Genomic DNA, 26,031 nt, shown 5'->3' on the forward strand with positions numbered 1-26,031 from the left:
AAGGACCTGAGGCAGGGTCGTGGGCGGCAAACGTCCACGTCTCGCCACCTCCTCGCTCCAGCTTGCTCCAGGCTTTCTCCAGACTTCTCCAGCGGATGATTCTCGCCGGGGGGCGGGGCGCGCGGGGCGGGGACGACGGGTAGCGACTACAATTAAGACTTCTTTTTATCTTTCTATTAAGCGGCGACCCCGGACCGCCTCCAGACCGGGCCAGCCGCGCCGTTCCGAAAAGTTTGTTTCGTCGCTCTGTCTCTCTCGCACCCTCACGGGGCGGCCCGCGAGAGCGACAGAGACGGGACGACTTGCTTTGGAATCAGTCTCCCGCTGCGGTGTGGCTCAGCGCCTCGCTCGGCGCCCCGCAGACAACCCGGGCCGCCCCGCCCCGCCCCGCCCCGCCCCGTCCCGGCGGAGAAGACGACATTGTCGAGTTAATTATCGCGGTGGCGGGGCCGGGGGGCCGCGGGAGCCGGCCGGGGGCTGGCCTTCGAGACGGCTGCACGCACCGAGCAACCCCAAACCCAACCCAAGCTCCTTCTCGTCGACAGACGTCATCTGCTCTTTTCCTGCTTTCATTTCGCCCACCAACGCCACTGCCGCGCCACAGTGTGCCCACAAAGAGGAACGACACTATGGCGGATGCCAATTCCTGTTGGCACAGGTATGAGAGAGAGGGGGGGGGGTAGTGGCATGGTGTGCGGTCTTACTACCGTGCTTGTTGCGGTTTTTTTGGGGGCACAGAAGCAACAGCATTCCCTTGTGATGCTACAGTAGTCCCGTAGTAGTACGTTTGTGTTGTTGTTTTTTGTTTCCGACTAACAACAACAACAACAACAACGTGTTAATTGAGACGCTGCATGCAGCATTCCGCGGCACGACGAGGCGACGAGGGTGGCGAGGAGGACAAGAAGGCCGCCTCGGTGCAGCGGCTGCGGCGGCAGCGGCGGCGCGCCCCGGGGCGGCTTCGGGCTCACAGTTTCTTTACGTCCAATTCGCCCACTTTTATGGGACCGCGCGAGGGAGGGGGGAGGGGGAGGTGTGGAGCAATCCACACGCGTCCCTCTTCGCTGTCGGCGGTTCATTTCTTTCCCCCTTTTCTTCGCCCGGCCGGACGCGCGGGCCGCATGCTGACGGGGGAGCAGCCTCCGTCGTGCTCATAGACAACATAGGGACTAGACAAGAAATGGCAATAAAAAGACGGATTTTTATTGCCCCCCCTGTGGCGTCCGAAAACGCTCGAGATCCGGAGACGGCCAAAGGGGGTGAAGCGAGGGTGGCGGGGACTTTTACGACCGGTGAGGAGGCGGCTCCCCCCGCCGCCAGCTGTGCGCCGCTCGGGGCTGGCTCGGAGTCCCGGAGAGCACGAGCGGATAGGCGAGCCGAAGGCGAGCCGAGCTCTTCGGAGCTTCCCGAAGTACACCACGTACACCGGTCATAAAAATCCCCGCCACCCTCGCTTCATCCCCTCTGGCTGTCTCCGGGACTGCTCGCCTCGGACGCCACAAAGGGGGGCAATAAACCGGACAGGCCAAAAGCACAGCAGCATAGGCTGGCTTCTCGTCTAGTCCCTATGTTGTCTATGGTCGTGCTGCAGGCGGTTAGTTTGGCGTGTGTGTGTGTGTGTGTGTGTGTGTGTGTGTGTGTGTGTGTGTGTGTGTGTGTGTTCGTGCTGCGCGGCAGGGCTGGAGAGAGGAGAGCACGGACCGCAGGTGATAGCCCGGGGATGTGACTGAGGAGTACAGCAGTTTAGAACAGTTTGGCCGGGGGCTGCCGGGGGGCTGCGAGGGGGTTGCCGGGGGCGGCTGAGTGCTGAGGTGTGGGGCGTGGGGTGGCGTCGGTGGCGTCGACGTGTCGCGGTGCGACGACCGTGTGGAGACAACGGGCCCTGTGAGGTGGGGCAGGGCACGGCGGGGCACGCCCCCCGTGCCGTGCCGTGCCGTGCCCAGCAAACCGTCGTTCCCGTTCCAAAGTGGCCGGATAGACAGATTTAATTACATCTGGCCGCGAGGAGCGAGGGGAGGCGGCGGTGGCCTTTGCCTGGCTGCCTGCCTGCCCGCCTGCCCCGCCCAGAGGCATCCCACACGGCTTAGCCGCCGCCAGCGCGCCGCCACTGTCGGTCAAGTCGGACGCCACCAAGGCCGGCGATCAGCTAATAAGAGGGAGCGAGACGGCGATGGCGGAGCAAAGAGCGAAGGCCGTTTCCTTTCCCCGGCAGCCTCGGCCTCGCCAGCCTCAGCCGTCTGGGCCGCAGCAAGCGGCTCAAAGCTGTTCGGCGGGTCTGCCCGCCCGCCCGGCTGCAGGCGTTAGACGCGTCGCTCCACCAAACAGTGGGCCAGAAGACCGGCGGCCGAAACTCTAGACGCGTTTTCAGCTCCAGAGTCGCTAAATGGGACTCGAACCGAGCGTGTGACCCCACCAACGGATTCCTCGTTCGGAGAGCGATCCATTGGTGGGGTCACACGTTCGGTTCGAGTCCCGTTTAGCGACTCTGGAGCTCAAAACGCGTCTGGAGTTTCGGCCGCCGGCATGACGCCGGTCTTCTGGCAGGTCCACTGTTTGCAAGGCGGCCTTGGTCCCGACCTGCAGCAGGCGCGGCCAAAGCGCGGCCAAAGCGCGGCCAAAGCGCGGCCAAAGCGCGGCGCCGAGAACGGCACATGGCGCAGCGCTCCTTAATCACGGACTGCCCCGATTTGTCTCCGGCCTGCTGGCAAATGGCCGCACAGAGTGAATAATCTGGAAGGGGGAGGGGGAAGCTGTCAGAGAGCTTAGAGCAGCCCCCCTCCCCCTCCACCGACCGGGCCTTCTTTTCGCCAATTATGCACTTTCACAAGTTGTGTCCCATGCCTCATTTTTCACTCCGCCCCCTCCCACCGACCAGCAGCTTCCACGACAAAAAAAAAACAAGTAGAAGTGCAATTAATAATTTTTGCGGAAACATTTTGCCACCCCCCCTCTCTCTCTCTCTCTCTCTCCCTCCTGTTGCTGTCTTGCTCCCTCAAATTGGAATCGCCAGATGCTCGCGCTCGGGGCCCCCGCGCCCCCACACCGTATTAAACGCGGCGCGACGAATTCGTCTCACTCAGGACCGCCATGCGTGGATGTCCCCCATTCATTTCCCCCACCCCCTCCTCTCTCCCTCTCTCTCTCCATCGTACGTCGTCCTCGTCGTTCTACCCGAGGCTCTAGCTGGCACTTCTGTCGTCGTAGTCGCTTTCGTTTTCGTCGTCGATTTTGTTGTTGTTGTTGTTGCCGGTCATTGACGGAGCTCTTGTTGGTGTAGTTCGGGGATACGCGTATCCATCCGCCCAACCGACCGAAAGGAGGAAGGGGGAGGGGGAGGGGCCGGACAGGGGTGGGGGTGAGTGTATTGTGAGTGACCGTCGACTCACAGAGGGAGAGAGAGAGAGAGCGCGCTCCGCATTAGGCACCCCTAAAAGTTAAATAAGTTGGGATTATAAGTTGGAACGGTGGCCTGGTGGGGCCGGGAGGGGTTGCTGTGTTTAGCCTCGCGGTGTAGTGGACGGCGTGACGGTGCGGACTGCGGGCTGGACATGGTGGGGACCCACTGTGGGGCCCAATGCCCAATGGGCGCGGGCCCCGTCCCAAGCCCGGCCCTGCCCGGCCCTGCCGCACGGGGTCATGCTGCTAGCCACTCTGGCCCCCTGTTTTCCTCCTGCCCGTTCACTTGACCGAGCGCGGTCCCTCGGGGCGGGGCGGGGCGGGGCGGGGCGGGGCTCTGGGCCGACGCCATTCCGGGTGAGGTCTTTCGAGAGAGGCGGGACGAAGAAGGCGCCCCGGTGTGTCGCCGTGTGTCGCGTGGACCGCACTCAGCGTCTCGCGGGGGCGCGGGGCTTTAGAAAGACTGCGGCGACCCTTTTCGGCGGGAAGAGTGTCTTGCCCCGCCCCGCCCCGCAGTGCCGGCATCCCTACGTGCTTTGCGCCACCTCGTCCCAACTCGCACCGCACCGCACGCAGAGCATTTTAGCCATTTAGCGGCGGCGGCGCGCTAAAATAAGAAAAGCAGCCGCACCAAACCAAGTAAAACGCACTGCTGCAAGCACAGCGGTGAAATAAGGACACTGAAAGAAACTAAAAATAATCGCAATTTTTTCTGACGTTATTTTTTTTAGTCGTGTTTCAGTCAGCCGCGTGGCGGAGCAGCGGAATAACAAAATGGAGGAAAGAATGGCATAAATTAGAAGGGAGGTTGCACTTTGCGCTGCCCGGGCGGCGCGGCGGCGGCACGCTGCTGAGTGCTGGATTTGTCGGGCTGTAATGAGGCCGTGGAGGAGGCCGCAGAGGCCGTGGCGCACTTCGAGGAGGTGGCCGAGAGAGAGAGAGAGAGAGAGAGAGAGAGAGAGAGAGAGAGAGAGAGAGAGAGAGAGGGGGCGGGGGGCATGGAGGGAAAGAGACGGGATGATAATCGGGACTCATAATAGCTGCAGGCGAGTCTTCTCCTTAATATCTGCCCCCTCTGCCCCCCCCCCACCCCCCCGCCCCCGCCCGCCGCCGACGCACTCCATTTTTCCCCTTCAGGTACTATAAAACCGGTGGCGAAAGGGAGACGGCTCTCGTAAAAATCTCTCGTAAAGTGAGCTTTATTAAATCTCGCACAGCAGTGTACCAGTGTACCGCAGCGACGCCGTCGTGCCGCCGAGGCGCCGCACCTCGAACCACTTGGAAACAGCTGTGCCATTAAGACGCCTGGATCATCCACCTCCCCCCCCCCCCCTCCTCTCTCTCTCTCTCTCTCTCTCTCTCTCTCTCTCTCTCTCTCTCTCTCTCTCTCTCTCTCTCTCTCTACCCTTCGCCCCAACAGTGATCGATTGGCGGACGACATTATTAATGCCGTTATTACCCATAATGCACCTGGCGATGAATGGGCCGCGGAGTCAGGTGGCAGCCAATGGCAGCCAGGTGCGCGATGATGGAGCGGCGGGCTGCTGGCTGCGTGTCGCTCGTGTAGCGCTGCAGCTGAGCCAGCTTGCCGAAGCCAGAGGGAATGTTTGCCTGCTCAGGTGGCAGCGCTGCACCCGAATTATGGCAACAATGTTCCGGGATTGCGATCCGAGCGAGCGCTTTGATGTGCAGAAAGCGAGAGAGCGAGCCGCCGCCATGGCCGCCATGGCCGCCACCGCGTGGCTGCCCGCGCCGCCACACTGGATTTGCCGGAAGAGCGGCGTGGCGGTGAAAACCCGGACGCGTTTTGAGAGAGAGTGAGAGTGAGAGAGAGAGAGAGAGAGAGAGAGAGAGAGAGAGAGAGAGAGAGAGAGAGAGAGAGAGAGGGAGGAGAGGAGAGAGAGAGAGAGAGAGAGAGAGAGAGAGAGAGAGAGAGAGAGAGAGAGAGACTCCTCTCCGAGTCACTCGGCTGGACGCAGCTGCTGGCGGAGGAGTCGAACCCACGCGCCTTATAGAGCAGCAGCGGAGAGGACTGCGATTTTCTCGATTTTCTTTCTTTTCACCCTTGGCCGCGGCTTGCAGCAACCGTGAGGCCGAAGTCCGGGGGGGGGGGGGGGCACTAGCGCAACCCGAGACCGGAACAAATATAGTTTCCGGCTGTTTGATTGCTGGAGGGCCGAGAGAGAGAGAGAGAGAGAAGAGAGAGAGAGAGAGAGAGAGAGAGAGAGAGAGAGAGAGAGCAGGGCACACATGGGGCCGGGCCTCGGGCCGGGCTGGCTGGCGCTGCTTCGCCCAATCCATGCATGCACTCACTGCAGAGGCCAAGACACCCCGCAAGCCGCGGTGCAAGGCTGCCTGTGTTCAGCAGACTGATTCCGAAAGCCGCTTTCGTCGCTCTGTCTCTCTCGCACTCATGGGGCGCCCCCTATAGGTGCGAGTCGGAGTCAGTCTGCATGCTGCGCCTATGCGCCAGAGACGCCGCCGATCGTCCACGGCGGTGGACTCGTCCGGCTGCACACTGCACGGGCAGCCGAGTCATTCAGAAGGTCGCTCTCTCGCACCCTTACAGAGCGCCGCGTGAGTGCGACAGAGACAGAGCGACCAAACGAATCTTCTGGTGGGCGGCCACCCGAGCCGCCGCTACTGCCGCCACTGCCGCCAGGAACACGGCCTTTGTGGGGGAGTCGGGGAGCGAAAAGGGAAGACGCCACCAGGACGCCGCCAGGACGCGGCGAGGACGCCGTCGACACCACGGCGTCGAATTACGATGAGACGCGAAGCCACGCGACGCCGCGACATGAGGAGCGCAGCACACTGACTCCGAGAGCCGTCATGGGGGACCCGCACTGGTTGGAGGGAGACAGAGCGGCTGTTGCCTGCAGTTGATCCGGCAGCCTCGGCACAGGTGGCGATCGTGAATCGCGGCAATCAGGCTCTCGCATCGCCCTCGCCTCGCCCTCGCCTCGCCCAAACTTTCTTCATATTTTTCACCGGCTCGAGCCGCGCGCAAACTCAAACTAACGCGCGCGCCGGTGACTGCACCGCGTGTCTTTCAGTTTGAGCGCCAAGCTTTCTCTTTTCCGGCTTTCCGCTTACCGCTTTCGGCTTTCCGGCTTTCGGCGCGCATTCGACTGGAACGACCTTCCCTTCCGCTTCCGCCCCGTCGGCGCCACATATTGCTGCCGCCGGACCAGCCAATATGTCTTCGCCGCATTCCAACAACCCAGGCCGCTCCACGAGACAAGCTGTCTGTCTCTCTCGCTCCCTCCGGGACGCCCCGCGAGTGCGACAGAGACAGAGCGACGGCGCGCAGGTCACGAACACCAAGAAGCTTACCCTTGAGCGTGCCGGTGCGGACGGCGGGGCCGGCGAGGCCGGCGAGGCCACTGCAGACGACAGGAGCCGACGGGGAGGCGGCGCTCTCTTGAGTAAATCCGAACAGTGGGCCGCTCCAATCCAACCAGACCGCTCAGATTAGTCAGCGAGCCTGGAGGCTATGTCCCCGGACGCGGTGCAGGCCGAGGCCCCGCAGCCCCGTGGCCGTGGCGCGGGCGAGACGCCGGGGCCGGCAAGGACATGACCACCCTGTGCCGCGTGCGCGCAGACCACGTGGGCCGAGCCGGCCGAGCCGGGGTTGGCGTGGCACTGGCGCGCCACTGTAGCGCGAGAGGGTGTTCGCTCCGCTCGCGAACTCGCGGCCCGGCGCGCTGTGGGCGGAGCGGTGCGGTGGGGCGTCCGGACGGCGGGGCGCGGCGGTGCCGACTGAGGGACTCACTGAGGGAGGAGCGTGGGACTCGGCCCGGCACAGCACGGCAGCGCTCACAGTGTGGGCCCACCTGGTGGTCTGAGTCCAGCGCCGGCAGACTGAATTCCAAGAATCGTGTCCGTCGTCCTGCCTCTCTCGCACTCAAGGAGCGTTCCCTGTGCGTGAGAGAGAGACAGAGCGACGCGCTGACAGTGGTGGTGCTGAAGGCGGAAACAGTGGACATGAAACCATGACGGACCATTGTGTTGATGGTGGCGTGTCTGTTACGGTGCGCCAGCGCCTCTGCATCTGCGATTCCAAGCAGACACCGCGCCAGCTCCAGCTTGCTTTAGCTTCAGCTCCCCCGAGCCGGCTGTTACCCGTTACGCCAGTTGGTGCATCTCTGTAAACTGGTTCCGAGCGGTGCTCCGTCGCTCTGTCTCTCTCGCACCGCTACGGCGCTCCCTATGAGCGCGAGAGAGACAGAGCTACAGTTCGGAATCAGCCCGCCGGGCAGCCTCTCCTTCAGCCGCGCTTGAATTGCAAATGCGTGCTGTTGCCTCTTTCCGACATCGACGCACGAGGCTCGGTTTACTCCACTCGTCTCCCCTTCCCGGTCGCGGTCGGACTGATTTCTCCATCTCTCTCGCACCCATACGGGACGCCCCACGAGTGCGAGAGAGACAGAGCGACGGAATCAGTGTGCAGGTCGGGCCGGGTCGTCGCGCTGCAACAGTTTGGGGCGCAAGCAAGGCCTGCGAACTTCGAAAGGGGGCGGGATTGCGCGGTGACGACAAGAGACGATCGGCGTCGCGCCCCCTGGCGGCGGCTGGCGGAACCCGCGAGCGACGGTGCTCTCCCATTGGCCCGGGGAAGTGACCGGCGACCAATGGCAGCGCGCCGCCGGCACCGCCTCTGTCGTCTGCTAGGCCGCTGCCGTCGGCTCCAACAGGGACAGCCGTTTGTGGAAAATCGAAGTTATGTCCGCTTTTAATTTTAAGGCGCCGGAAGGGGGCGTTATTTAACGAGCGAAATGGTCGTGAGGGTTGCGAGAGGGTTCGGCGGCCCAGTGCGCTCGCAGGGAAGTCCGACGGTAGTCATTGTGTGGTGAACCCGGTGAACCCCATCGCCTGCCAAGTCTTGACAGCCAATTAGTGCTATGAGAGAACTGCAAATATGGATCTGACCAAAGTGCGAAACGAAAGGAAACTTGAGATATGCAGACTTTATGCCAGAGGTACATTGTGAAAACCGGTGGCCCTCATTCCTGAGAAGCAATAAATGTCGTCTTTTTCAATGTTTTCATTCATCATTTCTCTTGATAAAATTAAACAATGATGTGGTTTTGAACCAAAAACATAATTATATTCAGTCTTTTTATTTCTTGCATGTTGCAGCTGGCTGGGCGTTCCTGCCTCTTTTGTGGGCCGTCAATTTTGTTTGGTTTTACAAAGCAGCTTTCACTGCGGATCCTTACCCCGAGCAAAAAGAAATAAAGAGATGTATGCGTGGTCACATTTTTCTCTTATTTTATTATCATGCAATTTTTTATCAATCAATTTTATTTTGTTTCAGATGTTTTACTCTCTGGCGTGGGTGCACTTCTGTGGATTATTGCATTGACCATCTGGATAGTTTTGTACCAAACACATCGTATTGAATGGGGAGACTGGGGGGAATCTATTTCATTCATAATACCCACTGGAAGTCCATAGCTTCCTCAAATTCATGTGTAGAGTGCCTTAAACTGTATCATGCTTTGCTATCTCTGGTGATTTATTATTAGAGAAAGCTATTCTCAAATGAGTTTTGTATATACTGTAGAGTCTTGTAGATAGTTTGGTTTTGTTTGTTGTTTTTCTCAGTATAAAGCAGTTCTCATGTAATTTATGTGCGAGTGTGCAACGGTATGCAAGTTCCTGTGAAATATGTAGGAAACCACAAAATTTTCATGGGGTATTTCATCCTAATGGCTTGCTCTTTGTGGTTTAGTTGTGTCTTCTTTCTTTTTCTTCATTGATAAAAAGTTTTCTGTATTTTGATGTCATTTAGAAAAGTTTGTGACCTTTTCTTAAAAATCGCAAATAAGTCAGTTGGATTGTAATAAGTCATGTGTGAAAAAATAAAAAAACCATGCAATATTGAAAGTTCTCCTAAATTTATCACGTTTTCCAAGAAAATTCTCCCACCGGTTTGAAATTCCCGCCATGCACCGCATGTTCGTCCGATCAATAAATCGTGGGCGCTTTATGGCCAGGGAAGTCACCTCCCCCCGCAGCGCTGGCCCTGTGGCGCAATGGATAACGCGTCTGACTACGGATCAGAAGATTCCAGGTTCGAATCCTGGCAGGGTCGGGACTTCTTTTGTGTCGTGTACCTCCGCTCATATCATTGGGTATGCTTAAAAGGCCTCGTGACAGGAAAAACATTCGCAGCTCTCGGCTCCATGGTGAGCAGCATCTCCAACAACAACAACTGCATTAGTTTTCATGGTTTCTGTCTGGAGAAGGGTACTTCGTAATGCAATCCATTTCTTTTAAAAAAATTAACATTTATTTTTAAAAAGCTGTACATAATGTTACAAAACTGTTTTGATAGCCTATTACAACATTTAAAATATCAATTAATATAGCTTCCTTACTCTTAAACCTAAAGTTCAACAAAAACTATTTTCTCAGGGAAATAACTTGCATCATTAATTACTGGCAGTGTATTGATACACATATCTGCAGCCCTCAGAACAATAACAACGAGGGGAAGAAAACTGACATGAAAAAATGCAAGACTAATGAAATTTGAGTGTCAGAGATGAGATTTTCAAACATTAGGTGGTGTTATTTTTCCTAGCTAAAATTCTTAAACAACATTTCACTATGATTGTACATACATGGCACTAGAAAAATATCTACCAGCGACCATTTGGTAAATTTTGAGAAACATCTGATTTTCTAAAGCCTCTTGGCAATGCTGCCAATAGATTCTTATAATATAAAGTCAACTGCCATGCAAACCACATTCTCTATCACCCAACATTTCAGACCAAAGTATTAAGACAGGTTCAAACTTTTTTTTTCTTCTGCATGTTAAGTCATCATCTTCAGAGAGGCCCTTCTTAAATATGGAAAACAAGTGTCAAAAAAAGAATCTGATTTAAATGCATTGAAGTGTCTCTTTAGCGGATAACATTAACAGCTTCTTGCCTCAAAAAGAAACAAAATCAAGAAATACGAAACTTTAAATTTCATAGAATAAGTTAAATGAAGAAACATGAGAGAGTCAAAAACAGACAGGAGTCAACAGTGATAGATATCCATCATGATTAAATGCAGCAAATTTATACTGGTTGGAAACAACATTAACCGTGGTAAATTTCAAGATATAACTTAGTATCACATTGATGTTGGATCAAATCATCTTAGAAATCTCATAAAAAATGTAGGAGAAGCCTCTCCACAGTATACTTGACACAATAACAAAATTATGCTGTCTTCTCTTCGTTGGATTTGATGCTATCACTTTCTTCATCAGAATAGTCCTCATCGTGGTTGTGTGTCACACAACGTGGTGTTTCAGGACGAGCATGTGGCACCATGCTGTGCATCTTTTCCAGCTGTAACCAGAGTAATAATACACCTTTAGTTTAGCTCAGAAAATCAGACAGAAGATTAACACTTCCTGGCTAACAACAAACCTTTGGACGATGATTGTCAGTCTCTTCATTTTCAATAATAGAAAATGTCCTTGATCGGGAAATCATTGGGCTTTCCATCACAAATCGCTGCTCATGGGCCACAGTGGACTCATGGGGCATCTAGGGCAAAAATTGAAAACAAAATTTAGGTTGACAAGAATTCAACAGATCAGTAAATGGACAAAAGTCGATGGGGAAATTACCAGCATTGCAGGTGCACGGAACATGTATGAGAAAGGATAATAGATCAGATTCAAAAATGTTGCTGCATACAGGTCAGCATAGCGCACAACTTGGCTAGAGAAAAATGTTTGTCTGGATCCAGAGCGGAATAAACTGCCCATCATACCATAGGCAAGGTCCATTTTGTGGGTTACATCACGAATGGCATTCCTTAGTTTGGAAATATCTGGTTTCTCTTTTGTGCTGCTGTCCAAATTTCTAATTCACAGAGTTTGAAAGAAAGAAATGAATAAATTAGTGACAATTAACTCCCCAATAGGTATTGGCAATATTTCAGCACAAGTATTTTGTGATTTGAAAAACAAAAACTTACTTATACATTTCTCCCAGAGTGACATCCAAATTCTGGAGGTCAGCAAAGAGTTGGCATTTATCAGTCCAGACATGAAGCTCTTGGACTAATTCAGGGACAATAAGGAATGTGCGCCAGCCTCTGATCTTCTTTGATTTCAGAATATCACCAAATATATGATCTCCAATGTAGAGGACATCTTTACCTTTGGCTCCGATTAGTTTAGTAAAAACATCACATGAGCCTGTAACCAAAACAAAGTTAAACATTGATTTTGAAAAAAGGAAATTGAGAGTTAAAAATAATAATTTTAAACATTTTACCTCCAGAATAAACATGCTCTGTCTGCAAAGGACCTATATGAGTGCCAACCCTGAGGGCTCCAGTTGATGTGTCAACCTGACGCATGATAGACCCCTCTCCGAAAAATAGTGGTTTCCTTGCATCAACCACAATTACATCAAAGTAGGTTTTCCAGTCACGGTGTGGGTCTTCTGGCTGCAAGGAAGGAAATGAGAATAGAGTATTGAGGTTGTCAAATAATTAGTTTCCCCTTTCAGCCTGCTCCCCAAATTTTAATTGAATTATAAACTTACTCTTGCTCCATGGGGGAAATCAAACAGATATGTCATGATATTATCAGTAAAATTGTAATCACTGTTTGTGAGAAGAAAAACTTTAGCTCCACTCTCACGGATTCGTGCCAGGAACATAGGTAGGCGTTCATCCTTCTTCACATATTCCTCTAAGTTTTGAATTGTGCTTGATTTCAGATCACCCTGCCAAAAAAATAAATTAATAACTAAAAGATGTAACAAAGCAAGTGGCCAAAAGGACAAACACGAGTCCATTTATCTGCTTACATGAATGTGAACCCAATCTACAGCACTTCGCACATCTTGGAAGATTGACTTAAAAGACATAAAGAGATCACCTCCCTTGACTCCAGTCTTGTCTCTGTAAAAATTCAAAAAAGACACTTTAAAGTTGATACTTTACTAATGATGATTCTGACACATGCTAAATCAACAAACATACCTTGTATACTGTGGTGAATTAGTGAAGAAATCAATTAAACAGGCCAGTAAGTAAGTCTCTGGTAGATTAAACAAAGTGTTTAATACATAAACTCGAGACTCATCTAATTGCAAGAATTTGTTAGGGTACAATTCATAAACCTGTGAGCTAAAAACAGAAAGCATACAAGTTTAGGTGAAAAAAACTCCCACGAGAACAACAAAAATAGTAGCAAAAATTGTTCAGGCAATACTTACAACTTAAGAAATTCAAAACCATGCACACAGACTAGAATATTTCCATATGCATCCACTTTCAGAAGGTTTCCGTACTGCGAGTCGAACCACAGGCCTCTGTCACAAGAAATAAAAACATTAATAAAATGACGAGCCACTGCGCACTGAGAAATATTTTGGTCACTTGATGACAATGTGAAGGCTAATTTTGCAACTCACCTGACGGGGAATGAGGGATCGTACTCGAACTCCAGGATCTCCTGCGGGTAGCCCATGGCCACCATGCGCTTCTTGATGAGGTTGAAGCCGAGGCGCTCGTACTGCGGGGACTTGTACTCTGCAACGGAACGGAGATGCAAATCATTAATCATGCAACGGCAAAGGCAGGCAAGGCCGGGCAAAGCCTGCAGAGCATTCATCACCCACGGCGTCACCTCCAAACTTCCAAAAGTAGCTCTGGCTCTGCCCGTTCCCGTTATTGATCTCACTCGGATCAGCCGTCAAAAAGTTGGAGAGCTTCCACACTAAATATACACCCAGCCCAGGCAGCCTGTCTCCGCCAATCAGGAGCGCCCATCCCCGGTCGCCGGCAGGCGTGTGGCCAGGCTCGCTCTCGTTGCCACATTTCCACACTTCGGCCGCAATTACACCTGCAGACTCATTCCGAGAGTCGCCTCCGTCCCTCTTCCACCTGCACCACGAGTGCGAGAAAGAGCGACGAAGACGACTCTCGGCGTCAGTGCGCAGGCCTGCACCCAGCCGAGCGCCGTGCTGGGTAGGCAGTGCCGCCACACGCAGAACCAGGAGGGTTGCCTACCCGCCATTACCATTACCATTACGGGCTACACCACAAGAGGCACCGGCGGCCAGGACTCGAACCGAGCGTGTGACCCCACTAATGGATTCCTCGTTCGGAGAGCAATCCATTGATGGGGTCACACGTTCGGTTCGAGTCCCATTTAGCGACGCTGGAGCTCCAAACGCGTCCGGGATTTCAACCGCCTCCAGCGGGGTCTTCTGGCCCACTGTGAAGCCGTAAGAAGGTCCAGAAAGGGTGCCGGCGTGACGATACCCCGCGCGAGCAGCGCGCCGCTCTCCAGACATACCCCGCGGGCCGACGGGCCATGGAGGGAAAGGCCAGGGACCCGCCACAGTGTTACAGTGTCGCGGCCCATTTTCGGCTCCCGGGCCGCTGGGCTGGCCTGGGCTGCCCTGGGTCTGGGTCTAGGTCCGGCGCGCTGGCCCGCTGGCCAACTAACGATAAACATGTTTACACCGCCCCCTACACTGCTGCGGGCCCTGTGGGCACACTGCGGGCTGCCGGGGTCCCTGCTCGGCCCGGCCTGGCCCCGACCGGGCTGCACAGCGATTCCGGTCATCGCTTTCGGCGCTCTGTCTCTCTCTTACTCGTGGTGCGCTCCGTGTGGGTGGGAGAGAGTCAGTCAGTGAGCCAGTCGTTCAGAAAGCCAATCAATCTGTTAATTAGTCAGTCAGTCAGTTAGTCAGTCGGTCAGTCAGCTATCCAGTCCTGAATGCCAAAATGAAAACTAAACACAGAAACGAACCTGCGAGCGTGTAGTCCATGTCGAAGCCATAGAACTTGATGTTCTCCAGATGGAGCGACCGGTTCACGAAAATCCTGCAATCAGAGAGCAACGGCACGGCATGAGTGGACATGAGTGGCGCAGGCCAGAAGGGTCATGACAGTCCAGGGCCTCCTTCATCCCAGCGGCATCCTGGATCCAGAGCGGGGCAGGAGGGGCAAAGTTGCGCTGTTTTCCGACTAACAGGGGAAAAGTGTGGACTACCTTTCAGGCGGCTGTCTAGGGAACAAGATGGGGTCAATCGTCCTCCCCCCCCCCTGGATCCGCCCCTGCCTGAGGATCCCGGGGGTCCTGCACGGCCTGCACGCCGACAGGCGACAATCCCCGCCCCTGATCATCATTTCCAGCTCCAGCCAGCACTGCACTGGGTCGATCCTCGACGAGCCACGACGAGGCTGGAATGCCCCAGTCTCCGGCGGCGGGACCGGGCGGCGGGCGGGCCGCCCCCGGCGCCACCCCCGCGCGGTGCACCATAGCCACTCCGCCCCGCCCCGCCCCGCCAACTCAGCTGCTGTCCGGTCATCGTTCCCGAACGAGCAGCCAAGCTTGTGTGCGATCGATGTACAGTACGACAGGCGCGGTACGGCGTAGCGTGGCGTGGCGTGGCGTGGCACACGCGTGTGCGTGTGGGGGCGGCCCGCGGCCCACGGCCCGCTGGAGTCCAGGGGGTGGCTTATGGCTTTGCCCGCGGACAAAAGACACCCCCCCCCCACCTCCCCCAACCACCACACCGTCGCGTCGTCGCTCGGCGCCTTTCAAAAACGAACTTTGAAATCGGGCCTGTGCGAGTGCGCGTGGGACCGCCGGGCGGCTCCAGGGACGGAGAGCCTACAGTGTAAGCCGGACTTCCCTGCCGAGCCTTGGATCATCCTCCTCGCTGCCCGCCCCGCCGCCCACAGCATCCTCCGACTCCGGCGCCGCCCTTCCCTGCGAAGGCGCGGCTTGGCCAGGCTTGGCGCGGCTCGGCACGGCCAGGTTATTTTCTGCCACACAAAAAGGGAGAGAGAGAGAGAGGGGCGGGTGGCACGCCGCCGCCACCTCTCACACTCTCCTCACTTTGCCGCATTTCGTCGCACTTCGTCACATTGGCCGGGACGCTGTCAGGAAAAACAGTGAGGAAAATGTCGCCACTTTCCCGCAGCTCTCTGCACACTGTAAACCCGCCCACAACAATCCCCAGCGAGGCAGAAATTATCTTCACTTCCCCGGGGGCACGGTCATTATCCGATTAGAAACAAAGAATCGGCGACGAAATCTGACACGGCCCGGCCCCCCGTCTTCGTTGGAAGTGCACCGACTGTACCAGGTACAGTGGCACCGTGCGTCGGGGCCACGCCGGCCGCGCACTACACCGTAAACAGTGAGTCACTCGGAGGAGTCCAGCGGCGAGGTGGTTTCGCGGTGGCGAACTAGCATTGCGTCATGGCGGCCACACCGATGGTATTGACTCGTGCAAGACATCTCTCTCGCGACTTTGGCTGATGCAGTCTTTGTGTCGCCGGGTGAAGTGAGTGAAGTGGTGGTGCCTTCCGCCGCACACGCCCTCGCTGCCTGCATTCGGACGCGACACGGCCAGCGCTTCGTGGAAGCGGCCGCGCCGCACCGCCGCCACGCGCAGCGTACAAAAAGAGGAAACCAATTGGCGGCGACACTGCTAGAGGATCGGTGCGCTGCTGTTGTACGTAGTAGTACAAACTCACACCGATGGCGACGATGCTGGCGGAAGCGCGCGGGCGCCGCCAGCCTGTTTCCGGCAGCGTGGACATATACTATTAAGGTCCCCCCCCCCTTCTCTCTCTCTCTCTCTCTCTCTCTCTCTCTCTCTCTCTCTCTCTCTCTCTCTCTCTCTCTCTCTGACACACACACACGTAGCGAGGGGACGGCCAGCGCGATTTGGGCGCGCGCCCAGCGGGCTGTGTATGAGGTACCCGCGGGCAAGGCCAGGCCATGCGACGCCACGCGACGCTATGCGGCATGCTGCGACGCGCTGGTACAGTGGTACGTAGTAAACCGAATGCATCACTTTGACTTCCCGCTGCCAAATCCCAGTCGGGCTCATCATTCCGAGACGACAAATCAGCCACAGCGACACAACGCGCTCGTCGGCCTGACCCGCGCGTCGCCAACACAGCAAAACTTTCCCTTTTCGTGTGTGTAAGTGTGTGTGTGCTTTTCCCAGCGCGATGTGCCATGTTTGCCAGAAGACGCACACATGTAACTTGCCTCATCCCTTGGCAGCGCTGACAACAGAGCGAGAGAAGCATTTAATTTCTGAATTTTAGAGTGGTTTGCCATTGTTATGCATCCCCATTTGACGCAGTCCTCGCTGGACGCAGTCCGAACGCGACTGCGTCGGCATTCGTCGGTCCCCATTCGACCGTCCCCATTCGACAGTCCCCATTCGACAGTCCCTGACCCCAGTTGCCGGCGGCCACCCCTTTGGCAGTGGCTTGGACATGCTCGTCGGGGAATTCCCAGTGCAGAGCCCCACTCTACGACACCGGCTGAATGAAGTGCTACTTTTCTTTTTCCCGCGCCGGCAAGTTGTAAACAGCGCGGTGCTGGGCCAACGCCCGGGGGGGGGGGGGGGGGGGGTGGTTGGGCCTGGCCGGCCTGGCAAAGCGTCGTTTCGTCGCTCCGTCCCTCTCGCACCCGCAGGGGGCGTCCCTCGGGGGTGCGAGGGAGGCGGGTACTTACTCGTGGTCGGGCTCGGACCGAGAGGGGTCCTTCAACCACATGGTGCGGCTGAGCCGCGGCTTGGCGGCCTAACAGCTGATCGCGAACCAAACACTGTTCGCGGGGGTGGCGGGGCGGGTCGCGGGGCGCGGCGCGGTGCGTGCGTCGCGGTGCGGGGGCTGCGCGCGCACCCAGCTGACCGACACAACAAAGGGACGTCGTCGGCGCGGCGTCGGCGCGGCGTCGCGGCACGCCGATAGGGGGCGGCGGCGCGCGGAGGCGGTGGCGGTCGTCGAGTACACCAGCGTGCGCGAGCGTGCGTCGCCGCGGAGCGCTACTACCTGACTGGGCCGCAGCGCGCGGCCCGCGCAGCGCGGCGACGCCGCCGAGCCAGCGGGGCGCGGCGAGGCGCGGTGGGGCGCGGCGGGGCGCGGCGGGGCGCGGCGGGGCGCGGCGGGGGGCGGTGGGAGGGATGCACCGCCCGGCCCTGGTGGGCCCGCCCTGCCCGCCCTGCCCGCCCGCCCCACGACTGCACCGAGAGCCTCAGATAAAGGGCGGAATGGCCGCAGCAAACACTTCCAGTGAAGGCGGGGCTGCGAGGGCCTTCGCGGAAACACAGCGTCCACATTTGCAACACTTGCTGGCGTTCCCATCGACCGCGTTAAACCAAACAGCTTAAACCGCATATAACTGGCTGTCACAGTATTCAACTGAGAAAGTTGGCCATGCTGTTGATTTCAACGGCATTTTGGCCACTTTTGCGACCCCGAAAGAGCCATCCCGTAGACACTGTGGGAACGAGCTTGCTGCCGGCGTTCCCCAGATCGAGTCATACAAAGTGTGCGCGCATTGCGGCAGAGCCATTCCATGCGCCACGCGGCGCAAGCCGAGGCAAGCAAACCCACCAATCGCCCGGCGCCGCCGTCGTCGCTCGCTAGCTCTCTCCGGCCGGCTGTCTCCGTTTCATCCAAAGACACAAACAATGGACACACACACACACGAGGGCACGCGCCGGTCACACTAGCAGCGGTGAGCGCGATGCGGTGAGATAGCACGGCGGCGGGATGATGGGGGGAGTTCCACTCAGTTCCACTCAAAAACCTTGTTTTGATTGCCATTGAGCGCGCCGCCGGGCGGGGCGGGGCGGGGCGGGGTCGACGACCCACATTGCAATTCGGCGGCCGCGCTGCGCCGCGCGCGCCATCCGCCCTACGTGCCTACAGTGTAACCCGACCCGTCGTCGTGTCGATAGCAAAGAAAGAAAGTCGGCACGCATTCCGGCGCGTGCTTCCGGCCCAAATCGCACTAACTGCATTGCGCAAGCCCACGCCTTAAAAGGCCCGCCCCGCCACGTCCCGCCCCGCCCCGTCCCGCCCCGCCAACACACTGCGACGCTCTCACGACACGGCGACCGCGCCCCACCGACCCACTCCTATAGTAATTTTGTGGGCAACAATCACTGCGCCCGAACGTTTTAGATTTCTGCTGCGTGATGATGATGAGAGAGAGAGGGAGAGAGGATGATTGGTTTTCCATTAACTTCGTCGAGAAACTCTTTTTTTCTTTTTACACCTTTTCTTCCGCTTTCCCGAGGGACTTTCATGTAATTATATTTCCCCCCCGCGAGCGCGCTTTGCGCTGCGCAGTCGCCGCATCAGGAAGCGGTGCCGTCCTGGGCAGCACAGTGCAACAACAACAACAACAACAACAAACAACGAGCTGACGGGAGGCCCCGCTTTCCGCTCCTTAGGCTGGCACCCCGGTCACGCGAACTGTAACATTCAACACCCCGCCCCGCCCCGCCCCGCCCCGCCCGGTTCACTGGGGCAACCACCCTCTGGCCTTTGGGGCGCGGAAGTAGCACAGGGTCACAGGGAAACAATTTAGGGGCCAAAGTGAGGGACGCCTCGCCGCCGCCGGGATTCGAACCACGCACCCAGGCTCGGACTGGCCAGGGCAGACAGGCAGAAAAATCTGCCGGGGCCTTTGGATTTGTGACCAGTAACGTCACGAAGTTGGTCAAAAAGTGATTGAATCTCCGAAAGTGGCCGTTTTCGCTGAATTTGAGCGGCCACTGCTTCGATCTAGTTGCGGCCAACGGCCTCCCTCGACGTCCTAGTATTCTTAAGACCCTACTCTTTCATGCCCTGTATCGGGAAGACGTTGACCACAACGATTTTGCCTTTGACCGCAACGATTTTGGGACCAAAGTTGGTCAAAAAGTGGTCGAATCTCGGAAATTTGCTGATTTTGCTGACTTTGGGGGGCCACTGTGTCCAATCTAGTAGCCGTAAAAGGCCTCCCTCGACGTCCTAGTATTCTTAAGACCCTACTCTTTCATGCCCTGTATCGGGAAGACGTTGACCACAACGATTTTGCCTTTGACCGCAACGATTTTGGGACCAAAGTTGGTCAAAAAGTGGTCGAATCTCGGAAATTTGCTGATTTTGCTGACTTTGGGGGGCCACTGTGTCCAATCTAGTAGCCGTAAAAGGCCTCCCTCGACGTCCTAGTATTCTTAAGACCCTACTCTTTCATGCCCTGTATCGGGAAGACGTTGACCACAACGATTTTGCCTTTGACCGCAACGATTTTGGGACCAAAGTTGGTCAAAAAGTGGTCGAATCTCGGAAATTTGCTGATTTTGCTGACTTTGGGGGGCCACTGTGTCCAATCTAGTAGCCGTAAAAGGCCTCCCTCGACGTCCTAGTATTCTTAAGACCCTACTCTTTCATGCCCTGTATCGGGAAGACGTTGACCACAACGATTTTGCCTTTGACCGCAACGATTTTGGGACCAAAGTTGGTCAAAAAGTGGTCGAATCTCGGAATTTGCTGATTTTGCTGACTTTGGGGGGCCACTGTGTCCAATCTAGTAGCCGTAAAAGGCCTCCCTCGACGTCCTAGTATTCTTAAGACCCTACTCTTTCATGCCCTGTATCGGGAAGACGTTGACCACAACGATTTTGCCTTTGACCGCAACGATTTTGGGACCAAAGTTGGTCAAAAAGTGGTCGAATCTCGGAAATTTGCTGATTTTGCTGACTTTGGGGGGCCACTGTGTCCAATCTAGTAGCCGTAAAAGGCCTCCCTCGACGTCCTAGTATTCTTAAGACCCTACTCTTTCATGCCCTGTATCGGGAAGACGTTGACCACAACGATTTTGCCTAGGCTATTGACCGCAACTTGTGTGGGAGCGGTAGACTCACAAAGTTGGTCATGAAGGGTAAAAACTATGATGATCGGGGGCCTTTTGCCGTCTTATCTGCCGGGGCCTTTTGGGGGCCAGTCCGAGCCTGCACGCACCTTGCGGGTGCGAGTGTGGCTTCAGGTCCGGCGGACAAGAAGACTCCAGCGAGAGGTCGCCGACAGCACCGCTCCGCGACGGGCTCCGCGACGGCACGCCGTAAACGACCGCTAACCGCGCCGTCAAAGGCACGCCAGGCCGCCGTCAACCAGCAGGCTGACTCCGAAGAGTCGTTTTCGTCGCTGGCGTCCAGTGTAGGTGCGAGGGAGACAGGGCGACGACTCTCGGAGTCAGTCCGCAGTACAGTGGGCAGCCCTTTCACGGCGGGGGCCTGGGTAGGGCCGGCCCTTGACGGGGCGACGGGGCTGCCCTTGGGGCCCTCCTCGGCGGGACGCGGGCACGCGGGTGACGGCAGCGGCGCCGCCCGACTCGCCAAGAGGTTTGCATTCAGAAAGGTTGGCTATCGATCCTCCGTGCTGCGTACTACGCGGCCCGGCGTAGGCCCTCGGGTTGTTGTTGGCGTTGGCCCGGCCGGCCGGGGTGGCGGCGGCTCCCTGGGGCCCAGGGGCAGGGGCTCGGGGCCTCGGCCAGGCACGGCCATCGCCACCACACTGCCACCGCCACCGCAGCGTTACAACAGCTGTGCGAGGGGTGGCCTACACTCCGGGCGGGCAGGGTCCGCCCGGTGCCTGTCTGCCTATCTGTGTGTGCATGTTGAGTGTGTGTGTGTATCCGGGCCGAACCAATCCCAACGCGAGGGCAAGAAGGTGGACGAGGAAAAGGACGGTACACGCGGTAGCAGACAGAAGAAGAGAGAGAGAGAAGAGAGAGAGAGAGAGCGACCTAACGAGACGGCGACCTATCCCAACACCTGCCGCCTGGTTCCGAAGGTGGCTCACCTATGGCCCAGCTCGCGCTCGTCCACCCAGGCCGAGCTCTCCATGCCGGTCATGAAGCCGTCCAGGTCGATCTCGGAGCGGTCGTTGCGCGTGAGGCTCAGCTGGCCGAGGTCGGAGGCGAGGCCGGCGCCGAGGCGGTGCTCGGGGGTCCTGCGCCCGCTGGTCAAGGAGGTCCTGCGCACGGCCCCGGACACGGACACGTCCTCGGGGGCCACGATGCGCACCTCTGCGCTCTTCTTGCGCCGTCGGTCCATGGCTTCGACCTGCAAGCCACCCTCACTGAGCGCCACCGCAGCCCGCCCGCCAGACACGTCCACGTCAGACAGCGCGTCCGGGATCCGTCCTTCCGTCAGAGGTCCGTGATGTCAGTCGGACGCGTTTTGGGCTCCAGAGTCGCTAAGAAGGACTCGAACCGAACGTGCGACCCCACCAATGGATTGCTCTCCGAACGGGGTATCCATTGGTGGGGTCACACGTTCGGTTCGAGTCCCATTTAGCGACTCTGGAGCTCAAAACGCGTCTAGTGTTTAGGCCGCGCGCGCGGGGTTCCCGTCCCACAGTGTGGCGGTGGTCTGGCGGGCGGGTCTCTGCATACACAAACGGCTCGCGATCGCGACACCCACGGATCTATGCAGCAGCGCGCAGGGCGGCCGGCGGGGCTGGCGGTGGTGGACGAGGCCGTCCAGGAACACGACGCGGCACTTGGCGACAGCGAGCGCCACGGCAAGGCGCGGCACGGCGGGGCGCGGCGGCAAGGCGGCACCAAGACAACGCCGACGACGTAACGGTGCGCGAAAGGGAGAAGGTCTACGCGGCTCCGCGGGTCGCAACACACTGAAGGCGTTATCGCGCTGCTACGCGGCCACAGGGTGCCACAGGGTCCGCGAAGGCGTGTGACGAAATCCCGGCACCACATCCCAGTGTGTTTACGATCGGGACGGAGGCGGCGCGACGCTCGCCCGGCCGGCATATCGACATCGTGTGCGCGATAATTCCGGAAAACGAAAAAATAACGGAAAATTCCCCCCGGCCCTCCCCGCCGCCACCACACCACCGTCGGGCAAACGCCCCGCGCCCCGCCCGCCACGCCGGGCCACGCCACCGCGATGATGACACAATTGTTGCGTAATAATGCGGCTTTGGTTTTCGTGGTTATAATTTGAAAACGATGAATTCGGACGCGGGCTGCGGCGGCGCGGCGCGGCGCGGTCCCCAAGGGGAAAGGGGAAAGGGGAGGGGGGGCTCCGCCGCCGCCGTCGTGTCGATTCGAATAGATAAGCGAGTGTGGTGGGTGCGCGTGCGCGTGCGCGCCGAGGCCTCCGGCCGCCCCCGGCCCCCGCTACGCCAAATTCGCCGTCGCCAGCACACTGCCGAAGAACCGTTTCCATGAGTGCGACAAAGACAGGGAGACGAGGCGGCCCTCGGACATCAGCCTGCAGAGCGCGGCTAGGCAGTCCCGGAGCACGGCGCAGGCTGGCGGCACTGCCTACCCCCACGGGGTTCGAGGCGCGACGGCGCAGGGCCGGCCCGTGTCGTGCGGTGTACACTGGTGTACAGCACCCCGCTCGCTGTTTAGCAAACAAAGGGGCCGTCATGTCACGTCGAAATCGGGCCGATTTGGCTCAAGTTTCGGGCGCCTGCTGGCGGCGGGCCGGCCAAGTCGCCGTAAAGAATGGGTGTCGAGGGTGCTTAATTTCCTCCCGTCACAAAGACAATGTATGTGTGGCCGGGACGGCCGGGACGGCGTGCACCGCGAGCTCCCCCCACCCCCACCCCTTGCACTCCGCAATGCGCACCGAAGCCTTCTATCACGGCGCAGGGATCGCCCCCGTTGCCCCCGCCGCCCTCTCACACCGATTCCGAGAGTCGTTTTCGTCGCTCTGTCTCTCGCGCACTCACATGCGGCGCCCAGTGTGGGAGCGAGAGCGACTCTCGGGACGAGTCCGCTGCAGCGCGCGGTTTATAAATACATGCCCGCGTTCGGGCCGCTGGGTGCAGCACGCGGCCGCCGCCAGAGGGACGCGTCGGCCAAGGTCGGCGTCCCGGAGCCGGGGGTCAGGGAGGACGAGGGCGGCCTCGGCGGTGCGCGTCCAGGCGCATGCGGTTCATGAGGGCGGTGGCGGTGGCGGCCGCGAACTGCCGCCAAGGAGGCGGGCTCACGCCAGCTCACGCCCTTCCCTCTCGCCCCGCTCACGGGCCCACGCCGCCACTTTCGAGATAGCACGCGATAGCCAGGCCTTGAACCTGTGCGGGCCGGGCCGGGGCGGGGCGGGGCGGGGCGGGGCGGGGCGCGGCGGGGCGGGGCGGGGCGCGGCGGGGCGAGCCAAGCAACCGCTGCCAAACGCCGAGGCGCGGCGCCGCGTCACCGCGGCTTACCGTGTACCGTAGCGGGCCGGCCTGTCAGTGCGAAACCATGCAGACTGATTTGTTCGAAATAAACCAGCGCTCCTCGCCCGGCTCCTCGGCAGGCTCGCCGTGGGCCGCGAGCCCAGCAACGGCTGCCATGGCTCTGCCCTTGTCGCACTCGCGGGCCGTCCCGAGGGTGCCGTGGGTGCGACAGAGACGGAGCAACGAAAGCGACTCTCGGAATGGGTTGCTGGGCGTGCCGCACGACATGGTGCAGTTCAGGTGCAACCTCAAGCGGCCCACGCCACTGGCAAACCGACCCGCCGACCCACCGACCGACCCAAGGACCGAAATAGTAGTCGGCCGCTCCATTCAGAAACACGCACGCGTTTTGGGGCCCAAAAATACCTCCCTTGTCGGGGGCGAGTGAGATTCGCCCCGCCCCGCCAGAGACACGCGCGCGAACGCGTGCCGCACGACATGCATTTGGCGCGGCCAGCTGAGTCGCTCCGTCTCTCTCGCACTCATGGGGCGTCCCGTCTAGGTGCGAGAGAGACAGAGCGACAGCCTCGCGTGACCGCGGCCTCGGCCACGCCGGCCCGGCCGGCTTTAGCGCGTCGAGCACTTGATTGGGGCGGGGCGACCGGGGGCGACAGTGCCGCGACACGGCATGCCGCGGCAGCGCAACAAACGAAGACAACAAGAGCGAAAACAACAACGACAATGACGCCACAGAGCAGCCCGGGAAAGAGGTGGCCGAAGAGTGACCCGTGTAGTGACGCGTCGCGTAACAGCACGCCGACGTCGCCGAGAGAGGCCAACGCCAAAAATGAGGCGAAGCGAGGCCCTCTCCTCAGTATCGGGCCGCCGCATCGGCCGCAGCCCCGCAGCAGACTGATTCCGAGAGCCGTTTTCATCGCTGTCTCTCTCGCACCCACACGGGACGCCCCATGAGTGCGAGAGAGACAGAGCGACGGAATAAGTCTGCAGCCCTGCCTCGCCGCGGCCATAAAGAAGGCCCTCGTCGTGGTCGTCGCTCGGCGCCTCGCGTGTCCGGGTAACATCTGCAGCACGGGCGCGGCGGCGCGTACCACAAGCACATCGTGCCCACGCTCACGCCACCAGACGGATTCCGAGAGTCGTTGCCGTCGCTCTGTCTCTCTCGCACTCGTGGGGCGTCCCGTGTAGGTGCGAGAGAGACAGAGCGACGACAACGACTCTGGGAATCGGTCTGCAGTGGCCGGAGGGGGGGGGGGGAGACAGGCTCAAGCCCTTCGCATGCAGGGACCCACAACATTGTCTTTTACGGTATGACGTGACTGTGTAGTCGTGCATTCTGATGCACAAAAGTGTGCTTTCACGATCCTTAATCCCCCAAGAGGTTGACTGTACAAAGAACGCTTTTAAGCCAGTCAAGTGCAAGGTGGACTGGGCTCACATTTTTATCTTATCAGGCTAGAGAGCGGTGACAACACACATGCAATACATTACATGTAGCAGAGATGCTGTGATCCTCTTTAAAAACAAGTTTCTTATTAAATTTTGGATAATTTTTTTTCGTCGGGTAGAAATTGGCAACGTTACTTACCTGTGCGCTGCTTTCCTGTACCACTTGCCCCCAGGGTTCTTCCCGTTGGACGGCGTGGCCACCATCCCCGGGGACAGGGGCGGGCCGTGGAAGGGCTCCATGGTCACGTCCATCCCGCAAGGGCCGCAAGGCGCGAGCTTCGATCTGCAGAGCGAGTGAGAAAACGGCTCAGAAACAACCAGTCGAACCACCAGCCATGACAGTCTTGAGTAGTGCCAGGCCGGAGCGAACAACGGCGTCTGGCAGCGAGAGTGACTCCAAGCCGACGGCAAGGAAACCGTGTCACACCGTGTCACGGTCGACTTGTGTCAACGAACGGGGACGCACATCCTCCCAAAATACCCCCCGGTCGGCGAGGATCTGGTTCAACGGCCAGTAGGACCGTCCTAACCCACAAACCAGAGTCCAGACCGTCCAGTCCGACGAAGGCGGGCTGCCCCGCTACGCCACAACGCGTTTCGGACAAATTCGCCAAGCTTTGCACTGCGCTGCGCTGTGTGAGAGAGGGGCGTCGAGTCGGTCCTAACCTCTTCATCCTCGGGCTCCGCTTGGTCCGGGTCGCCTCGTCGCCTCTCGGCCTGCCGCGGGTCTAGCGCCGCGCGCTCGGAAAAGCACCGCCAAACCGAAATTCGCACCGAGTTTCGCTTTCGAACGGCAGCGGGAGTTGTGACCTTACCAGAGCGGCGCAATGGAACCGCGGCACAACAACACCGACAACACCAACACCACTGTAGCAGAAGCAAGCAAAGCAAGCAGAAGACGGCCAGACTTGCGTCGTCTGCCCGACGCCTGGCGCCGAGGGGAGGGGAGGGGAGGGGAGGGGCGGCGCTGTTGCCAAGCCGCCAAGCCTCACTCGAGATCGATGTCTCGAAGCGTGGCGCCGCGAGCGGCTACAGTCGCGCAAATGAGTTGCTGAATGAATGAACAGTGGGGGAAGGTAGGGGGAACTGTATGAATGAATGAATGAATGAATGAATGAATGAATGAATGAATGAATGAATGAATGAATGAATGAATGAATGAATGAATGAATGAATGAATGAATGAATGAA

At 58.1% G+C, this 26,031-nt stretch overlaps 3 protein-coding genes and 1 non-coding gene across 7 annotated transcripts in view; 2 read left to right on the plus strand and 2 right to left on the minus strand.

Annotated features, from left to right (window-relative positions):
• LOC117647006 overlaps nucleotides 1–6,789 on the minus strand; it is a 69,422-nt gene extending 62,633 nt beyond the window's left edge. The window contains exon 1 of the mRNA XM_034388485.1: nucleotides 6,733–6,789. The gene's annotated coding sequence lies outside the window, so the exon portion shown is untranslated. The remainder of the gene's footprint in view (nucleotides 1–6,732) is intronic.
• Nucleotides 6,790–8,043: 1,254 nt separating this feature from the next.
• Nucleotides 8,044–9,288, plus strand: LOC117646984 (gamma-secretase subunit pen-2-like). The gene is made up of 3 exons (XM_034388427.1): nucleotides 8,044–8,378; nucleotides 8,539–8,643; nucleotides 8,717–9,288. Exons 1-3 carry the CDS (start codon nucleotides 8,318–8,320, stop codon nucleotides 8,854–8,856), a joined length of 306 nt encoding a protein of 101 aa, XP_034244318.1. The 5' UTR covers nucleotides 8,044–8,317; the 3' UTR covers nucleotides 8,857–9,288.
• Nucleotides 9,289–9,423: 135 nt separating this feature from the next.
• Nucleotides 9,424–9,496, plus strand: Trnar-acg. The gene has a single exon. It is a non-coding gene; the product is annotated as a tRNA-Arg (tRNA).
• A 193-nt stretch (nucleotides 9,497–9,689) lies between these two features.
• On the minus strand, nucleotides 9,690–25,773 carry LOC117647075 (cytosolic purine 5'-nucleotidase). 4 transcript variants are annotated; one of them, XM_034388579.1, is made up of 13 exons: nucleotides 25,656–25,773; nucleotides 24,980–25,123; nucleotides 14,186–14,259; nucleotides 12,840–12,957; nucleotides 12,642–12,737; nucleotides 12,406–12,552; nucleotides 12,231–12,324; nucleotides 11,964–12,146; nucleotides 11,691–11,865; nucleotides 11,389–11,611; nucleotides 11,036–11,273; nucleotides 10,833–10,952; nucleotides 9,690–10,751 (listed from the first exon to the last, which is right to left on the minus strand). In XM_034388579.1, the coding sequence occupies exons 2-13, from the start codon at nucleotides 25,090–25,092 to the stop codon at nucleotides 10,620–10,622; spliced, it is 1,713 nt and encodes a 570-aa protein (XP_034244470.1). In that variant the 5' UTR covers nucleotides 25,093–25,123; nucleotides 25,656–25,773; the 3' UTR covers nucleotides 9,690–10,619. The 4 variants fall into 4 exon arrangements, with proteins under 4 accessions (XP_034244470.1, XP_034244469.1, XP_034244467.1 ...); XM_034388578.1 differs by having other exon boundaries at nucleotides 25,507–25,709; XM_034388576.1 differs by lacking the exons at nucleotides 24,980–25,123; nucleotides 25,656–25,773 and adding an exon at nucleotides 21,046–21,434.
• Between the last annotated feature and the right edge of the window lie 258 nt (nucleotides 25,774–26,031).

The sequence above is a fragment of the Thrips palmi genome, unplaced genomic scaffold, assembly GCF_012932325.1.
Source record: "Thrips palmi isolate BJ-2018 unplaced genomic scaffold, TpBJ-2018v1 HiC_scaffold_2, whole genome shotgun sequence".
NCBI lineage: Eukaryota > Metazoa > Arthropoda > Insecta > Thysanoptera > Thripidae > Thrips > Thrips palmi.